Genomic DNA, 17,487 nt, shown 5'->3' on the forward strand with positions numbered 1-17,487 from the left:
GGAAGCTGCTTGAACTGAATGCAGAGGGGACAAGAACCAGACCTGGCAGGGGAAGTACTGTAGACTGGGAGAAGAAGCCTGATGGGGAAGACTGGGACTGGAGTCTGATGGTGGTGTGGGAGAGGGAAAGTAGGACTGGGAGTTGCTGGGGGTGATGGGGACTGGGAGTCTGAGGGGGGACCAGAGCATATTGGGACTGGTTGAGCATTGAGCCTGGAAGTCAGGTGTGTGGGGACTGGGATCCAGGGGGTGGGAGAAAGAGGTGGCAGGAGCGGGACAGAGCAGATGAGAAGCCAGAGTGTGAAGAGAGAACTGCGACTGGCTGAGCAAAGAGACTGGGAGGAGGGACACTGGAATTGGAGGAGGAGTCTGGTAGAGACACTAGAAGAGGGAGCTAGTGGGGATAGGGAACGTGGGTGTGTGGGTGACTGGAGGCCAGTGGGGGCGAGGAAGAGACAGGGGCAGGGAGACTGTGTGGGGGGCTTTACAACCTCAGTAATGTTCTCCTCAGGTAGAGTTTGTGTGTGCGCTAAGTACGTGTCACCTGACCTAGGCTTTTATGTCAAATTCAATACAGAGTGATTCACACAGAGCCCATAACTGCTAGGGAATGTAGGCGGTTGGGTGTTCTTCACCAGGCTGGAATGCAGGTGACTGCTCCTCTTGCACAACGTGCTGGGGAATTGCTAGTGGGAGTGGATGGTCGGGAGCTCGGCTTTGAGCCCCATCCAGGAGCTGGCATCTCCACAACCACTTTTTAGTAAGACCTTCTTTAGTGGAAAGAATATTTTAACGTGTCGTCCCCTCCCCCTACAGCTGAAGGTCTATGCCTGCCTACTTCTGTGAGTGGAGGGGGCTCATGCTTCACAGCCATCGTCAGAGCCTCTCCCACTCACTGCTGTGGGAGAGCTAGGTCGGGATGTCAATATGGGGGGGTGGGGGTTGGACTCTCACAATAACTGTGCCTCACGAAAAGGAGCTTGTTCCTGAGGACAGGGTTTGCAATGTCTGCCTCCACACAGCTGAGTAGACCCCCACCCCTAGGAGCAGGAACGCATTGGGGAGCCCCTGGCTCCTGCTATGGCTGTGATGCCAATGGGTGGCAGAGAGCGGCAAAGTGCCTCTGCAGAGCAGTTCTGTGCCCTGGAAAGCCATGGGATTACAGCCCAGACTCTTCCATTGGGATAGGCCTGGGAGGGGGACCCCTGATGGGACCTCTGGGAGGGGAAACTTGCAGCATGCCCACTCCCCACTGGGGAAAAGACATGTAGGGGAGCACCAGAGTGGGCGGCCTGGTTCATCTCGTGCCACAGATGTCCAAGGCACCGGGAAAAGCAATAGAGGCCCAGTCCCAAAGAAGTGAGAGCCTAGCAGTGCCTGTTCAATACGAAGCAAGCCCTGTGGTGGCTGTGCTGTCTCTGAGGGCAGCAGGGGGACGTGGTCAGTGAGGGTGATCCAGGAGGGCTGAAGGCAGGGAGTTTTAAGGGGGCCTTTGAGGAAGGGAAGGGGCTGTTGGTGCGCAGGAGGCAAGAAGCTGCCCTAAGGATGGGGGGCAGCGTGAAAGAAGGCTGGAAGCCAAGAGTGGGGGGAGGAGGTGAGGGGAGATGCTAGGGAGTGGGAGCAGGAAGACATGGGAGCTGAGGCGAGCCAGGGTGAAGCTGCTCAGAGCCTCAAGGATGGATGAGGGGGATGGCCTGGATGAGGAAGGAGAGCAGAAGCCACTGAAGGGATGTCTCCCGCTATATCTGTGCAGCGTCTAGCACAGTGGGGCCCCTGTCTCGCCGGGGTCTCCAGGCACTCCTGAGGTGTAATGCTGTTCAGCACCGGCGTGGGGTGTAGGTGGAGTGACGGGAGAGCAGGGGGCTGGTTGAGCACGCTGTGTTCTCATCCAGAAAGGAGTGGGACACCAGGTGGGCTAAGTTCCCTGAATGCTAATCTCTAGGTGACCGTCTCCCTCCGTTCCCACAGAGCAGGGAGATATAGGCCTCTGAGGCCCTCTTACGCCTTTTCCCTTCCCCAAATGCGGCCATCCTCACTGACCCTGCTCTTCTCTCTCCCTCCTCCCCCAACTGCTGCCTTGTCAGAGATTCCCCAGTGCGCCGGCTGCAACCAGCACATCTTGGATAAATTCATCCTGAAGGTCCTCGACAGGCACTGGCACAGCTCCTGCCTCAAGTGCGCAGACTGCCAGATGCAGCTGGTGGACAGGTGCTTCTCCAGAGCCGGGAGTGTCTACTGTAAGGACGACTTCTTCAAGTAAGTGCAACCATCTCCTTTGAGTTGGGAGGGCCGAGTGGCAGTGGCCTGGGTGTTTTCTAACAGCTCACACCGGGCTGTGGAGAAAGCTCCCCCTTGCACAGGAGACCTTGCTCCGGAAACTCCCTGCCAGTGCTTGCCAAGAGGTTTAGAACTAAGAGCCCCGCTCTCAGGAGCACACCAGGGTCCTAACAATCCTCCCAAGCTGTTTTTCATTAGAAATAAATCCCTTTCTAACTTAATATTTCTCCTAATCGAATCCCAACCTGCCCCTGCAGCTGCTTTGGCACAGTTTAGGGTTAGCAAAAACCAGGACATGGCTGCTTTGGCCTCCCCTCCTGGGATCAACTCTGAGTAACTCAATTGCCCAAATCACAGGAGATGCCGGCTTGAGGAGCCCTCGGTTACCACCCTCATGCCTCTCATTCTGGGTTTCATCAGAAGGGGAACCATTTGGCCTCCCAGACAGGCTGGCTGCAAGGGGGTACAGTCCATGTTGAGGCTGGTGGAAATGGAGAGAAAAAGGAAAACAGAAGGCGATCATGGAAAGACAGGCGTGATGTCCCTTAAGCAGGCACTGGTACAGAGAGACATGGAAACAACTGGACAAATTTTAAGCATAATTTCTCCAAAATCTTCTTATATATACATTTTTTTTAAGCCCAAGTGTTTAAATAAAGGGAATTTTGCTGCTTTAGAACTGCCACAGGCTGAATGCTATTTGTGGGGATTTAACCTTCTTAGAGACCCAAATCTCTCTAATACTCTTCTCTCCCCCACACCCTCCCTGCCTATTACATTTTAAAGCCCAAATTGGACTAAGGATTCGGCTTGTTAATCACCCTTCCTGCATCAAGCACATCTGTTCAGATGAGAGCTAGAGGGCAGGAGAAACCCACACAAACACAAAGACTCCAGAGCCCTGCTGCTTTTCAAGATCTCCTCTCTTTGTGGGTTGTTTTTGTTTTTTGTTTTTTGCTGCCTTCATTTCCCTGTATCCATATTTTTTCCTAGTAGGGTAAAAGCCTTATTTAATTCACACTTGGGCCATTTGCAATCTGAGTACCTGCCTCTAAACCAGTGGCTCTTAATCTTTCCAGACTACTGTACCCCTTTCAGGAGTCTGATTTGTCTTGCGTACCCCCAGGTTTCACCTCACTGAAAAACTTCTTGCTTACAAAATCTGACATAAAAATACCAACGTGTCACAGCCCAGTATTACTGAAAAATTGCTGAGTTTCTCATTTTTACCATAGAATTATAAAATAAATCAATTAGAATATAAATTTTGTACTTACATTTCAGTGTATAGAGTAATATAAACAAGTTATTGTTGCTATGAAATGTTAGTTTGTACAGACTTCGCTAGTGCTTTTTCTGTAGCCTGTTGTAAAACTAGGCAAATATCTAGATGAGTTGATGTACCCTCCAGAAGACCTCTGCATACCCTCAGGGGTACATATACCCCTGGTTGAGAACCACTGCTCTAAACTATCTGATGTACAAACCCTGGACTGTCCATGGCTCCTCTGTGAAAGAGCATTATTTTTGCAATGAAAATTGGACTTTTTGCAGTACATTTTATCCCCGATTGCAAAATGCAGTCATTTTATAAAGGACAGTTAATATCTGTATCTATAGTGGGCCAGATCCTCCGCTGATAAACTTGGTGTAACTCTAGTGATGTCAATAGTGCGATGCTGATTTACATCAGCTGAAGATCTGGCAAGATACATATGGGCCAGATCCTTGGTTAGTGGAAATTGGTGTAGCTCACTGAAGACAATGAAGTGATGCTGATTTACACCAGAAGGAGATCTGGCCCAAGATGTCTTTTGGTGGCTGAGAGGGCAAGGAATGAACAAGGTGTATTTGGAGTATGTTGGATATGATAGCAGAGCCATCAGACCTAAGAAACATGGCATGTTTATGCAAGGAGGCACAAAGACAGCGTAATGCAAATGGCTTCCTCTCAGAGAGCTCTGTGGTAATTGCTGCACATTACTGTGCTCCGTTCTACCTGGGCTCCTGATCTGAGTGTTCCCTGGCATCTGACATCAGTGGTTATTTTGATATAAATACCCTGGGCATGATGTTCATGCCCAGGGTATTTATAAAGATCCCCCTTCTAAAGTAATCCTGCATCAGATGCACACAAGGTATTGGTGAGATATCTATCCTGTACTAAAGGAGTCTTGGGAGAGAAAACAGGACACAAAGGAGACAGGAAGATTTGATTTGAAAAATGTTACAAAATTCAAGCATGGTCCCGCGCATTCCTCGCCCAACTATGTCAGGTGGGAGAATAATGAAGCCAATACTTGTCTAGCAACTCATCTCCCAAATATGGTGACATTTCTCTGATGAATTGTGAAGTTAATAGTATCCCTCCAGCTGTAATCCCAGGTCAGGATTTCCCCTGTCCCCCAACCTCTGGTAAATGGGGTGCAGAGTCGACTGTCTCGCTTTCTTTCTGGATTTCTTTCAAGATGGATTTGAGCCCATTCCCAGAGTCACCTGGCCATCACTAGACACAGGCATTCAGACACCCCAGTGATGAAGGCAATGTGAAGACCCCACTAGGTTAGACTGGGTAGTTCCTCTATCTTTGTGCACAGTTTTGCCGGTGTTGCTAGTTCCATGCCAGGCACCCCTGGCTGCTCTTCGCAGGAGGATGGCACAACAAGGGCACCTAGAAGGCTCAGTCCAGTAGGCATTGGTGGTTCTTGGCCTGGGAGGAGTCAGTCCCAAAAAGCTGGAGAGAGCAGGATGAGGCAGGCAGAGAGCTCCCTCTGCTGCACCCAGGGCTGGCTCTGGCTTTTTTGGCACCCCAAGCCGGAGCAGCAAAGCAAAAAAAAACCATGCAGGGCGTCCGGAGCCAGAGTGCAGGGGGACTCCCTGTGCTGCAGATGTGCCCCGGGCAGCAGAGTGTGCTCCCCGGCTAGCAGGGGGAGGGAGCAGGGGAGAGAGAGAAGAAGGGGTGGCCAGGGCTTCCTTCAGCCGGGGGGCTTGCCACACAGCCCCTCCCGCTGTGCCGCCTGCGGACAGAGTGTGCAGCCTGCTCCCAGCAGGGCGCGCCCCTCCTCCGCACCGCCGCCAACCTCTACAGGGCAGTCAGAGCGGCAAACCAAAAAAAAATACACTGTGCGGGGTGGCTGAAGCGGCGAAGCAAAAAAAAAAAAAAGAGAAAAAAAAGGATTGGAGGGAATGCAGTCCCTTAGAATCTGCTGCCCCAAGCACAAGCTTGCTCGGCTGGTGCCTGGAGCCGGCCCTGGCTGCACCCCTTGAGGAGATGCAGCTCATGTTCCCTTGTGCCATCTGCCCCAGTGGCTACAGTAGATCTAGCTGAGCTTGGAAGGCGGCCATTTGTAATGGCTGTTGTCATGGCGCTGGCCATTATGAAGGGATGCAGGGTGGGGACAGGATGTGGCCAGGGGACGAAAATAGGAGCAAGAGGGGAAATTGATTCAAAAGGCGATCTTGGCCCCGCAGACAGACAGACAGACCAGCATGTGCAGGGACTGGGTGGGGGTTGGCTAGGAGCTCCCCACTATTTACCAGGATGGAGACTCAATGAAAGAGGGTGAAAGTGATGCAGTTTCCTGAGTTTTAGAAGAAGTTCAGCCATCCCCATGGAGATTTAATGCAAGCTGTCAGAGGGGAGGGGGCATTAGCGACAGGGCCTCAGGGTGGCCTCTTTCTTCCCCTCCCTCCTGCAGGAGGAGTGGGAGTGGGAGTGGGAGTGGGCACAAATCTCCCTGTAGAGGAGAGGCAGGGAACAGGAGAGGAAGACTGGCTCCCTCCCCCCAACACAGCGTAGCAAGAGATGTCATCCTATTTGTATTGTGAGTTGATAGTGTAACAAGCTCAGAGCAGCTCATGGTGGCCTTGACTATTAATTAGGCTGCTCACTCTAGATCTCTCATCTTGTGGGACTAGCATGCCGGTGTCAATATGCAGGAAAGTGTGAAAGCAAACAAAGGCCGGGGTATCAGATGTCCTGAGTTCCAGTCCTGACTGTGCCCATGTGGGCAATTCACATAACTTCTCTGGATCTGCATTTACCCTACCTGTAGAATGGGGATAAAAAAACCTGCTTGTATCTTAAGGTTGAATTAAGATTACTTAGCTCTTGTAGCTTGGTGCTCTTGAATCTGTACATTTTGAGGTGGTTCACTAGCTGTATGGTATTTATTGTCACCACAGCCCTGTGCGGCAGGGCAGTGCTAATATCCCCATTGTACTGCTGGGGAGCTGAGACATAAAGAGGTTAAGTGATCTGCCCAAGGTCACTCAGGAAATCTGTGGCAGAATAGGGAATTTCTCCCCAGTCCTGGGTCAGACCCTTACCACTGGACCATCCTTCCTGTCAAGTGGTTAATATCTACAATGCACTTGGCTTTCCTTGGAAGGAAGATGCCATAGAGATGCTAAGTATAAGTAATAGTACCTTTCAGCCGGGCTCCTAAAGCACCATTGTGCTAGGATAACACAAGGACCAGATCCTCCCGGCGAGTGGTTCAGTTGTGTTCAGCGCTATCATTGTATCTGGGTGGCAGGGCTGTTTCACAGTGGCTGTCTGTTTCATACATGGGTGTGTAAACATAGCCTGTTGGACAGCTGGATTTGCTATCAGTGATCAGTCGCCATCATCATGGTTGTCTGTTTCAGTGGCAGGAACTGGAGGGACTCTGGTTTGCTACAGGTGTTGCCTGCCCCAAAGAGCTCACGCTAGAACACCCCAGGTGGACAAAACGGGTGAGGGAGGAGAAGACATGAAGGACAAGATGGCAGTAAACATACTCAGTGTGTGTGTTAGTCGTGGCTCACCACATGCCCACTGTTAGCAATGTCCTAATCTACCTTCTGCTTGTGCCTGATAACTGTCTCCTAACTTCTGATAACCCTTTGGCCAGGGGTAATAATAGCAGGCCACTGGCACTTGAGATCAGTGTCTTGGTTCTCTTACCCATCACTTTTGTACTGTTAGGCCCTGTATTTCATCCCTTGTCACATTTCTGTAGGGCAACTGGGCCAATGTGGATCTTTTGTCCTTTTCAGTCAGTTTCTCACTCCCTGCAAACACCTCTCTGCTAATCCACTGGACTGCAGATAGTGCATACTGGTTTGAGTGTGCATTAGTTATGTGTATTACAATAGTACCTGGAGGCCCCAACTAAGTTCAGGCCCCCCATTGTGCTAGGTGCTGTACAGACACATAGTGAGAGACAGTCCCTGCCCCCAAGAGTTCACATGCTAAATAGACAAGACAGACAAAGGGAGGGAGGAGAAAGAGTGATGACTTGCCCCCGATCGCTCAGCAGGTCAGTGGCAGAGGTGGGAACAGAAATCAGCTCTCCTGAATTCCAGTTCTGGGCTCTCTCCATCTTTGCCTTGGTAAGCTAATCCTTCTGCACTTTTATTCCTAGCTTTGCAACAAACTGACTGCATGCTTTGTTCCAGTCTCATAACTATTCTATGCCTCGGTTTCCCCAGGTTCATAATACCTACCTACCTTGCAGGCATGTTCGGAGAGTTAGTTCACGAACATTTTAGAGACATAGGGATGGAGTGTGATGTAGACGTATTATTATGGACAAAATTCATCGGGGATTCTGTGATGGTCAAATTGTGATTATGTACATTTCACTTCTGGCATTTTGACCAAGATTTTAAAAAGTGACTCACTATTTTCAGTCTTTATTTTTGACATGCCCAGTTTGCAACATCTTAAAAGGTGGCCTCAGTTCAGAAAACACTGAGCCCTCTGAGGTGCCTCAAGCTGGACCCCCAAAAGAGACCCTGAATGTCGTGAGTCACTTTTGAAGACCTTGGCCTTTATCAGTTTTCTTCAGACTTAGCAAACAAATTTCAATCCAATTTAAGAGCAAGTCTGCCAATTTACAGCCCCAAAGGAAGGTTCTTGCTGCAGTTATGAGGGTGGATGGGAGGTTGAGGGACAGCTGTGGATGCAGGGCCTTTGACTGGAGCTGTGGTTGCAGCCGTATCTGTGGACTAGCTACCTGGGCTAGCCAGAGCTCTTAGGTATTACTTGTTCAGGGATCAGGGCAGAGTTTTATGGATGTTTGTGTTGATTTGGTAGCTCCAGTCTGAGAGTTTAAAAGATAAGTCACAGTCATGGATTCCTTTGAACCCCTGCCCACCCCACAAATGAGCACTGTTTCCATCAGCTAAACCGCTGTCACATGCCTCATGCCCCTCACTACTTGAGTCTGCATTGTGCAGTTGGCATTGAGATGGGGGAGACAACAGAAAGATTCAGGAGGGTCCATTTTCCTGCAGAATTTTCTGTGTCCAAGCTCCCTCTGGAAATCGTGAGTAGCCGTGTGGAGAAGTGCACCGGAGCACAGGTGCCAGGGTGCAGTCAGACAAGAGCCAGCGTGGGCAGGTTTGATTTTTTTGGCATGTTCTGCTAAAGTGCTCTCTCTCAGTGCAATGGTGTCAGGGCCTAATCTTGCTGTATATGAGTGCTTGGGTTTTGTTTACTTACAATCCCTTTAGCAGTGGTCCATCAGGCTGTTTTTAGTGTCGCGTTTGGGAGAGCGGGGGCTGTTAATGAATGCATTGCTCTGGGGACTCAGCCTTCGGCACGGAGCCCGATCTATCTTCCATCCAGCCCACTCTCCCGACCAGGATATCTGACCACCTTACAAATCTCCCTGACTGCTAGGCTAGACAGAGCCTTAAAATCTCTCTTGCTGCTCCCTTAACATACAAGAAAAAGCCATATTCCCCCCCTCTTCTTTCTGCTCTTCCATCCCGCCCCATCAGGCTGATATTTAAATTGGGCACTTTGTGGTCCAGGTTAGAGACTGGCACCTTTTATCTAGTTCAGCGGTTCTCGAACTGTGGGTCGGGATCCCAAAGTGGGTCGTGACCCCTGCGATCACCAGAGCTGGCGTTAGACTTGCTGTGGCCTGGGGCCAAAGCCCGAGCCCCACCGACCGAGGCTGAGGGCTTCAGCCCTTGGTGGCAGAGCTCAGGTTACAGGCCCCCCCATCTGGGGCTGAAGCCCTTGGGCTTTGGCTTTGGCCCCTTCACCCGGGGCAGCGGGGCTCGGGCGATCTCAGGCTTCGGTCCCCTCTCTTGGGGTCATGTAGTTATTGTTGTCAGAAGGAGGTTGCAGTGCAATAAAGTTTAAGAACCCCTGGTCTAGTTGTATGAAGATTAGTGGCACTTCTGCTTGTGCATAAACTGTATGGGAGGCTGGAAAAGGCAGTGTAGGTCAGTGCTGCCTCCTACAGGTGAGAAATGCATTCTTGTACCTTACTGCAACTCCCCCACTTAACCCCCCTCCCGCCCCCCAGGTTTATGGTGTGTTGTACTGAAATGTTCTGGTCTTCAAATACTACTGGCCACACGCGAGTTGATTTAGGCTATAAAACATTGCAACAATCCAGCAACGTTTGCATTGAAATAGCAACTTCCTGTGCAAGGCTTTGGAAGAGCACAAACATTAAGAGCCTGATCCATGGCCCACTGGCCAGACTCCCGTTGATTTCAGTGTGGGGCAGGCCCAAAGTTTGAGAGCCTCTCTCCCAGCAGCATCACTGTAAGGTTGGTAAAGACTCTTAGTCCCAGATGAGGAAACAGAGAATTGAAAGGTCCTCTCACACTCCGACTACAGCCCTGATTTTGTAACTGGTTATGGGTACCACCAGCTAATTCCAAGTCACCTGGTTTGGTGTGTGTCACCTTCACAACCATGCTGTCACATCCACCTCTGGTTCTGTGCTCAGTGGTGGTGTCTAAGGCCAGGTCCACACTACAGCGTTAAATCGATTTAAACAGTGTTAAATCGATTTAACGCTGTAACCGTCCACACTACAAGGCACTTAAAATCGATTTTAAGGGGTCTTAAAATCGATTTCTGTACTCCAGCTAAACGAAAGGAGTAACCCTGAAATCGATATTACTAAATCGATTTAGGGTTAGTGTGGACGGATATCAAAGTTATTGGTCCTATTCTTTTACTGAGCTACCCAGAGTGCACCGCTCCGGAAATCGATGGTACCCTGGGACCATGGACGCACACCACCGAAGTAATGTGCCCTAGTGTGGACGCGTAAAATCGATTTTATAAAACTTGTTTTATAAAATCGATTTTACTAATATCGATTTAAAGCTGTAGTGTGGACATAGGCTATGAGTATGTGTGGGGCATTCTATGCCATAATGCCCCAGCAGCTGCCTCTGACAAGGTCTGGGGGTAGGGGGTTACTGACGAGCCCTACCTGTCACCTAGGATTATAGGCTCTCTTAAATCTTAAATCCCCTCACAGCAGTGGCATATTATCGCCTAGGCCAACAAGGGGGCAAATTTGCAGGGGCGGCAAATTTGCTCGTGACCCCTTCCCAACTCCGCCCCTTCCCCAAATCCCCGGTCTGGCTCCTCCCCCAGGTGTGCCATGCTTCCCTCCTTCCACCTCCCTCCCAGGCTTGCTGCACTGGGAGGGAGGGAAAAGCAAGTAGCAGTGCGCTTGGAGGAAGCAGAGCAGAGGTGAGCGGGGGCCCGCGGGCGCGGGAAGTGACTCTCGGGGGGGCAGAGAACCGCTCCCTGCCCCAGCTCACCTCCGCTCCACCGCTGCCATCCCCCAAGCACGCCACAACTCCCCTTTTCCCCCCTCCCTCCCAGGCTTACTGTGGGGGAGCAGAGGTGACCTGGCGGGGGGTGGGAGGCAATTTTTTGAGGGCCTAGGGGCACCAAATTTGTTAATCCGCCAGTGCCTCACAGTGGCTATTTGGTGTCATGGAGACATTCCTGCCTTTCCATGTTGCCGCACTCTCCAGCTTCTCTGTTACGCCCCCGACACAGAGCAGGGGAGACATGGCACCAGCCCGCAGAGCTCTCTCGGGCATTACCTGGAAAGGAAACCGAGGCAAAGCGCTCAATCTGTTCAGCTTAACAAAGATACTTCACAGCCTAGAAGTATGAACATGGGGAACAAATCATTAATAAAAGGCTCTTCCATGTAGCAGAAAAAGGCCTAATACGATCCAGTGGCTGGAAGCTGAAGCTAGACAAATTCGGACTGGAATAAGGTGTAAATTTTTAACGGTGAGTAATTAACCATTGGAACAATTTCCCCAGGGTTGTGGTGGACTCTTCATCACTGACCATTTTTAAACCAAGATTGGGTATTGTTCTAAAAGATCTGCTCTAGGGATTGTTTGGGGGCATTCTGGCTGGTGCTGTGCAGGAGGCCAGACTAGATGATCACAATGGTCCCTTCTGGCCTTGGACTCTGTGACTGTCTGGAGTGAAGAGGTTTGTGCCTGTCTTCCTTGCTATACTAGATGGTGAAAAGGGCAGTTGTTGAGCCAGGCTGAGCTCTGCCACTGGTGGAACAATGCTGTGGCTGTCTAGACTGGTGGCGACCAATGAGGCTGACCCAGCCAGTTGTTTTGACACAGCCTTTCTGTGTGCAGTGCTGACAGTTGTCATGGAACAGAAATCCACCCATACAGGAGGTAATGCCCCCCGTGCACAAGAGGCTTGCTATAGTACTCTAGAGACTGGCTATCAACCCAGCTGTTGCTCCCTGGCAGAGTTCTGTGGCATTGGGAAGTCCTCAGGGGCAGAAGCTGAGCTGGATAAGAAGCAAATGCTGACCCACATGGTCAAGGTTGCCTTTGCTCCTGAAACAATGAAGGACTTTGAATGATTTTGGGGGTTTCCAACTGGTGCTGGGGACGGGTGGAACTTGCTTCTCAGCCTCTCTTTTCCCAATCGGGCCCAGGAGTTCTACACCCATAAGCCATGCAGGTTTTGTTAGTCACAGAGGGGGCTTCAAGGACTGGTAAATCTGCCAAGGGTCACAATGCAACGACAAACATAGTTTGCACAGAGAGGCATCGGCAGGGATACTCTTAGACAGCAGGGACATGACTGATGATCACATCAACTGGGACTCACTTGGACCCTGCCAACCTTTGCTAGCCCGGCTGGTGGAGCCATGCCCCAGTTATGAGGATGCTGACAAATGAATAGCAGTTGAGGGTGCAGTGCCTCTGGGAGACTAGAGGGGCAGGCCAGAGGCCTGCAGAGGTGGAGTGACACTGAACTGAGATGCAAATTGTTGCTGCTGGTCAGGGCCATCCCTAGCTATACTGGGGCCCTATGCAGCCTCCCGTGTGGAGAGTGTGTGTGGGGCCCCAGGCATCCGGGGGGTGGGGCTGGCTTGGGGGGCAGGGGTAAACGCCCCCCAGCACTCACTGGTGGCGTGGCAGGGGCTGGGCCACTGCACTTTCCACCGCTGGTGAGTGCAGGCCCAGCCCTGCTGCAGTCCTCCAGGGCGGGAAGGGGCGAGGCTAGGGCAGAGCAGGGCGGGAGCTTTAGGGAAGGGGTGGAGTGGGGGCAGGGCTGGGGCAGAGCAGGGGCTGGAAGAGGTGGGGCTGGGGTGGGGCAGGGGCAGGGGGAAGAGGTAGAGCAGGGTCTGGAACAGCACACAGCTGCGCAGGGCACCTGTACAGCTGCGTACTTTGCATATGGGTAGGGATGGCCCTGTTGCTGGTTGTGTGCTCCAGAACCTCTGGGAACAGACAGGATAGAACTACAGGGGCTGCTGATGGCCTTATGGCTAAGGTGGCCCTAGTACTCAGGGTTCAGTCCCCAGCTCTGCCCAACACTTACTGTCATCTCAGCAGTCTGTGGTTCAGTTCCCCTTTTGCCCAGTGAGGGTGGTTATTAAAGCTGGGCAGGTTTTCCTGGCTTGTGAGAGTTTTCAAAATGTTTTCCTATCCTGAAGCGGAACAAAAAGTAGAAATCTTGAAAACGTTCATAACCCAAGAAGCCACAAACCATTTGGACTGTGCCTGATGAAATGCTTCCTTCTGATCATTTCAAAACATATCATTTCAGTTCTGACCTTTGAAATGTTGTAGTCTTTTTTTTTTTTTCCAACTGTAAATTGACTCCCCAACCAGCTCTATACTTAGCCTTCCTTCCTTCCATCTTAGATTGTCAGCTCATTAGGCCAGGGCTTGATTTGCTCCTGGTCTGTCCCTGTGTGCACAGCATGTAGCATAAAGGGGCCCCTGACCTTGGCTGTGGCATGTCAGTATTCAGTCTCAGCCTGTCTGGAGTTCTGCGCCCACCGCTGCTATGAGAACAAGGCCAGCAAGCCAGATAGCAGATGCTTAGTGCTGGTACTTTGCTCACACTTCTGCCTTGGGGAAGGCAGGGGAAGTGGAGTGAAAACGCCATGCTGATGTGCTTGTGTCACAGGCCCTTAATTAATTTGCCTTTTAAAAACTGATTGATCTGATGTCAGGCAATCATTGCTGTATGTAATCACAAATGAAGTATTTACTTAGCAGTGTTTCCTGGCCTTTGATATACTCTGACACAGGCTATTAAAGAACATGACTTTTTATTTGAATAGAAAAAGTGCAGAACATTTTTCATACTGTCCAAAGGGGGCAAAAAGATACATTGAAGTGCAGGTCTGCTTCGTGCTTTCGGGAGGTAGGTGGCAGCTGATGGAAGGTTTGTGTCTTTGCAATGCCCACAGGAACCAGTTCTGAGCACTGGTGCGGGGCAGCAGTGTGAGAAGAAAGGAACCAGATATTGTTGCCATTGTACATGGGCAGGCTGCAGATGCGAGCTGGGGCTTGAGACTAGAGCTTGGGAGGAGAGGTGCTAGAAACTTCAGCATCATTTGTGGCAGTGTCTCAAACTGCTGACTCCAACCTGTTTCCTGGGCCTCCATCTCCTCCTGCCTGCCTTCCTCCTTCCCCTACTCCCACCTGTATTTGGCCTCCTCTTCTGCCCTTCCCTCTGGTCCAGTGAGGCCTCCTACTGGTCTGAAAAGGTGAGCATGCAGTCATCTCCCGGCCCCATCAGGGACCACATGGAGTTAGGGATGAGTTCCACAGTGTTCTTTTCTGTCTTATGTCTCAGGGTTGTTGGTGCCTCTGAAATTTTGGTAGGTCTTTTCCTTGAGCCAACCCCTGCAGTGGATGCTCCCTGTGCCCTGCTTGGCATGGTGCCATCATCAGGTTGCCATGAATGTTGGCTTTCTGTGGGCAAAGCCCCACTGAGAGTTATTCACTGTGGATGGGATTCAGTCCTATTCAAAGGGGCAGCACAAGTCTAAGCACCACTGAGGTCGCACCGAAGTTCTTTGGGTCCTCTGCACAAGGGTGAAGTTCCACCTGGGCAGCCCTGTCTATGGGATGTTGTTCCCCTGGTCAGAGGGTCAGAGCTGCGACCTTGACTCTCTTTATGTATTTGTTTTCTATAAAGACACGTCTCTCGACTGCTGGCCATTCACTTGCTTCCCACGAAAGCCACTCATCAGAGCTATTCATGACTTCCAAGGAAGTAACCTGGGGTTAGTGCTGGGGAAGGGGTGCTTGTTTTAAGGTGCTGAAGCCTACGGCCGCCCTGACATTACCAAATGTTCCTCCAGATGCCTGTGGCCTAATCTACCATAAAGCTGCCAGATAACCAGACCACAGTGTGGTTGGACTGCTCAGGGTTATGATAACTAATGAGATAAGCAGAAAGCCTGGGTGTCCTATTCAGGTTCAGCAGGGAAACATTCACTGCCTGTGACCCTGGTACATCAGCTTGAAGAGTGGGTATCTGAAAAGTTCTGTGTGAACCCTGTTAAAGATCAGAGGCTACAAACTAAGGTCAACCTGTACATGGACTAGATCAGTGAGACTCGGGGCATCTGCACTGCAACCAGAGGTGTGACTGTAGCATGTGTAGACAGGCCCAGCTAGCTTTGATCGACATAATGCAAATAACAGTAGCAGCAACACCACAGCAGCACAAGCAGCTTGACATCTGCAGAGAGCGTGTAAGCATGCCCTGCAGCAGCTTCATTGCTATTGTTATTTGAGCTAGCTAGATCCAAACTAGCTTGGGAGTGTCTACAGGTGCTGCAATTACACTGCTGCTTGCAGTGTAGACACACCCATAGAAAGGAACAGGGCCACAAAGCAGCAATTGGTGCCCCAAGCCAGTTTTTCAGCTCAGTTGATTCCTGCTTTGTTTGTTTTTTAAAATGTGTGGCTTGAATTTCCTGGTATGGGGAACTGGAGCCAGTCGGCTTTGTAGGGCTCGATTTCTTTCTGGTCACTGGACCCTCTGCAAAGTGACCGTAAACACTGCTGAACGGGAATAGTGTAAACAGGGGCAGCTCTAGACATTTTGCTGCCCCAAGCATGGCGGCATGCCGCGGAGGGCACGCTGCCGGTCGCCGGTCCTACGGCTCCGATGGACGTCCTGCAGGCGCAGGATCAGCGGACCCTCCGCAGGCATGCTGCCGAAGGCGGCCTGCCTGCCGCCCTCCCAGCGACCGGCAGAGTGCCCCCCGCGGCATGCTGCCCCAAGCATGCACTTGGCGTGCTGGGGTCTGGAGCTGCCCCTGAGTGTAAATGAGTAAGCAAGGCGGGGAGAAGCCAGGCGGCAACATTTAAGACACTAGGATGGAATGTAGGCTTGTCTCATATGCTGCTTTTGCCACCACGAGCACTGGGGACTACAGCTGGTGTAGAGGCAATTTTCTCATTTTGTGAGCTTTGGTGATGGGCGAAGGAGCATGACACTGCACCTTAAAATGACTAGGAGTCTGGTGGCACCTTAAAGACTAACAGATTTATTTGGGCATAAGCTTTCGTGGGTAAAAAAGCTTATGCCCAAATAAATCTGTTAGTCTTTAAAGTGCCACTGGACTCCTTGTTGTTTTTGTGGATACAGACTAACACACTTACCCCTGGATACTTAAAATGACTGCTCCTTGCTTGGCTATATGGAGGTGGAAGGGCTTTCTGTGCTGCACAGATTGTAGGGTGGGGATAGTAGAGGATAGTTACTTCCAACCCCAAAAGAGGACAGGTCCACCAATAGTGTGCGTACACCAAGAGCCATGGCTATGTTACTGCTGCCCACACAGCACTGTCCATACCCTCCTGTCCCAGCCCCTCTCCCCCACCGCCCTATACACAGACTAATAAAGACCTGGTGGCACTATAACTGAGTCAGGAAGAGCCTTATTTTGTTGCCAGACCACTTCCTCCACCACCCCACTGAGTTTGACTTCCTGTTGTCCACAAGGTTAATGGCTCTGGTGGTCTGGCACCAAGTCCAGCTCACCAGAATAGGGACAACCTGTCAGCTGGTGGCAGAAGACCTTGACTGAATCCTTCAGCCAAATGTATTGCACCTTTATGGATTTTATTTTCACATAGTCTGCTGGATCCTACTGGCAGCTAGGTGATCAGAGACCTGCTGAGGCACCTTCTGATTGTATCTGGCTGGTTTCCAGATAGCCAGCAGGGTCTTAATCTCCCTCTTGGACCAGGCTTTTCCACAGTGGAAGGGTTGCTCTGCAGCTCATGGCATTGGGATGTTGGAACAATGGTATAAGTGTTACGTCCAGCAAAAATGTGCTGTAAATTTGAAATAGGTCCATGTCATGTGACTGATACAGCTAGCACCCCCTCCTTCTGGAATAGTTTATGCTCAGCAGAATAGGACCCCTAAGAGGAAAGGGGTAAGGCAAACAGGGCCCAATCCAGTGCCCATTGTGGTCAATAGAAAGACTTACACTAACTCCAGTGAGATTGGCTCAGGCCCCTGGAATGGCACTGGTGTCATGGAGAAACGTGCACTCTGGGAGGGCTAACAGAGTCAGGGGAGGAAGGATGCCTGGCCTGACCAGGTGCAGTAACTTGGGCAGCAGTGCCAGCACCTACCGCCACCCTACACCAGAGTAGGCTGCCAGCAGGAGAAAGAATCACCCTTTCTTACCTGATTGCTGGCATCGTACTGCATTTGGCACTGCGGGGATGGGGCCTAGATGATGTACCAAGGTGGCAGTCTTAGAGCAGGGAGTAGAACCAGTGTTTCAGTGACAAGCACGTCTAGCCCTCTGGAAATGATATTAGCACCAGCATTTTCGAGCCATTTGGTGGTGTGTCTTCCAGCCACACACTGGGATTCTCATTGAACATTTCAGTGCTCAGTGGGGCTAATACAGCTCCACTTTCTCCACCACAGAGCTGAGTTCAAATCTTTTCTGTGTCACTCACAAGCTAATATGAGCCTGGCATTTCACCCTCACAGCCATCTGTTGATGTCACACAAGTGTGGCACAGTTCAGCCCAGCGGCTGGCTTCTGGTGAGGGGAGAGCCGGGGCTGGGAAATAGCTGGATGCTGTTGGTCAGGACAAGCTGCACTGACAGAGCTGGGGAGA

At 51.0% G+C, this 17,487-nt stretch overlaps 1 protein-coding gene across 1 annotated transcript in view; it reads left to right on the plus strand.

The window, feature by feature from the left end:
* Positions 1-2,020: 2,020 nt before the first annotated feature.
* The window catches only part of LHX4 (LIM homeobox 4), a 39,143-nt gene continuing 23,676 nt past the window's right edge, over positions 2,021-17,487 (plus strand). Inside the window, exon 1 of the mRNA XM_030573908.1 lies at positions 2,021-2,256. Coding sequence (XP_030429768.1) covers positions 2,021-2,256 — 236 coding nt within the window. The remainder of the gene's footprint in view (positions 2,257-17,487) is intronic.

This window comes from Gopherus evgoodei, chromosome 8 (genome assembly GCF_007399415.2).
Source record: "Gopherus evgoodei ecotype Sinaloan lineage chromosome 8, rGopEvg1_v1.p, whole genome shotgun sequence".
Taxonomy (NCBI): Eukaryota; Metazoa; Chordata; order Testudines; family Testudinidae; genus Gopherus; species Gopherus evgoodei.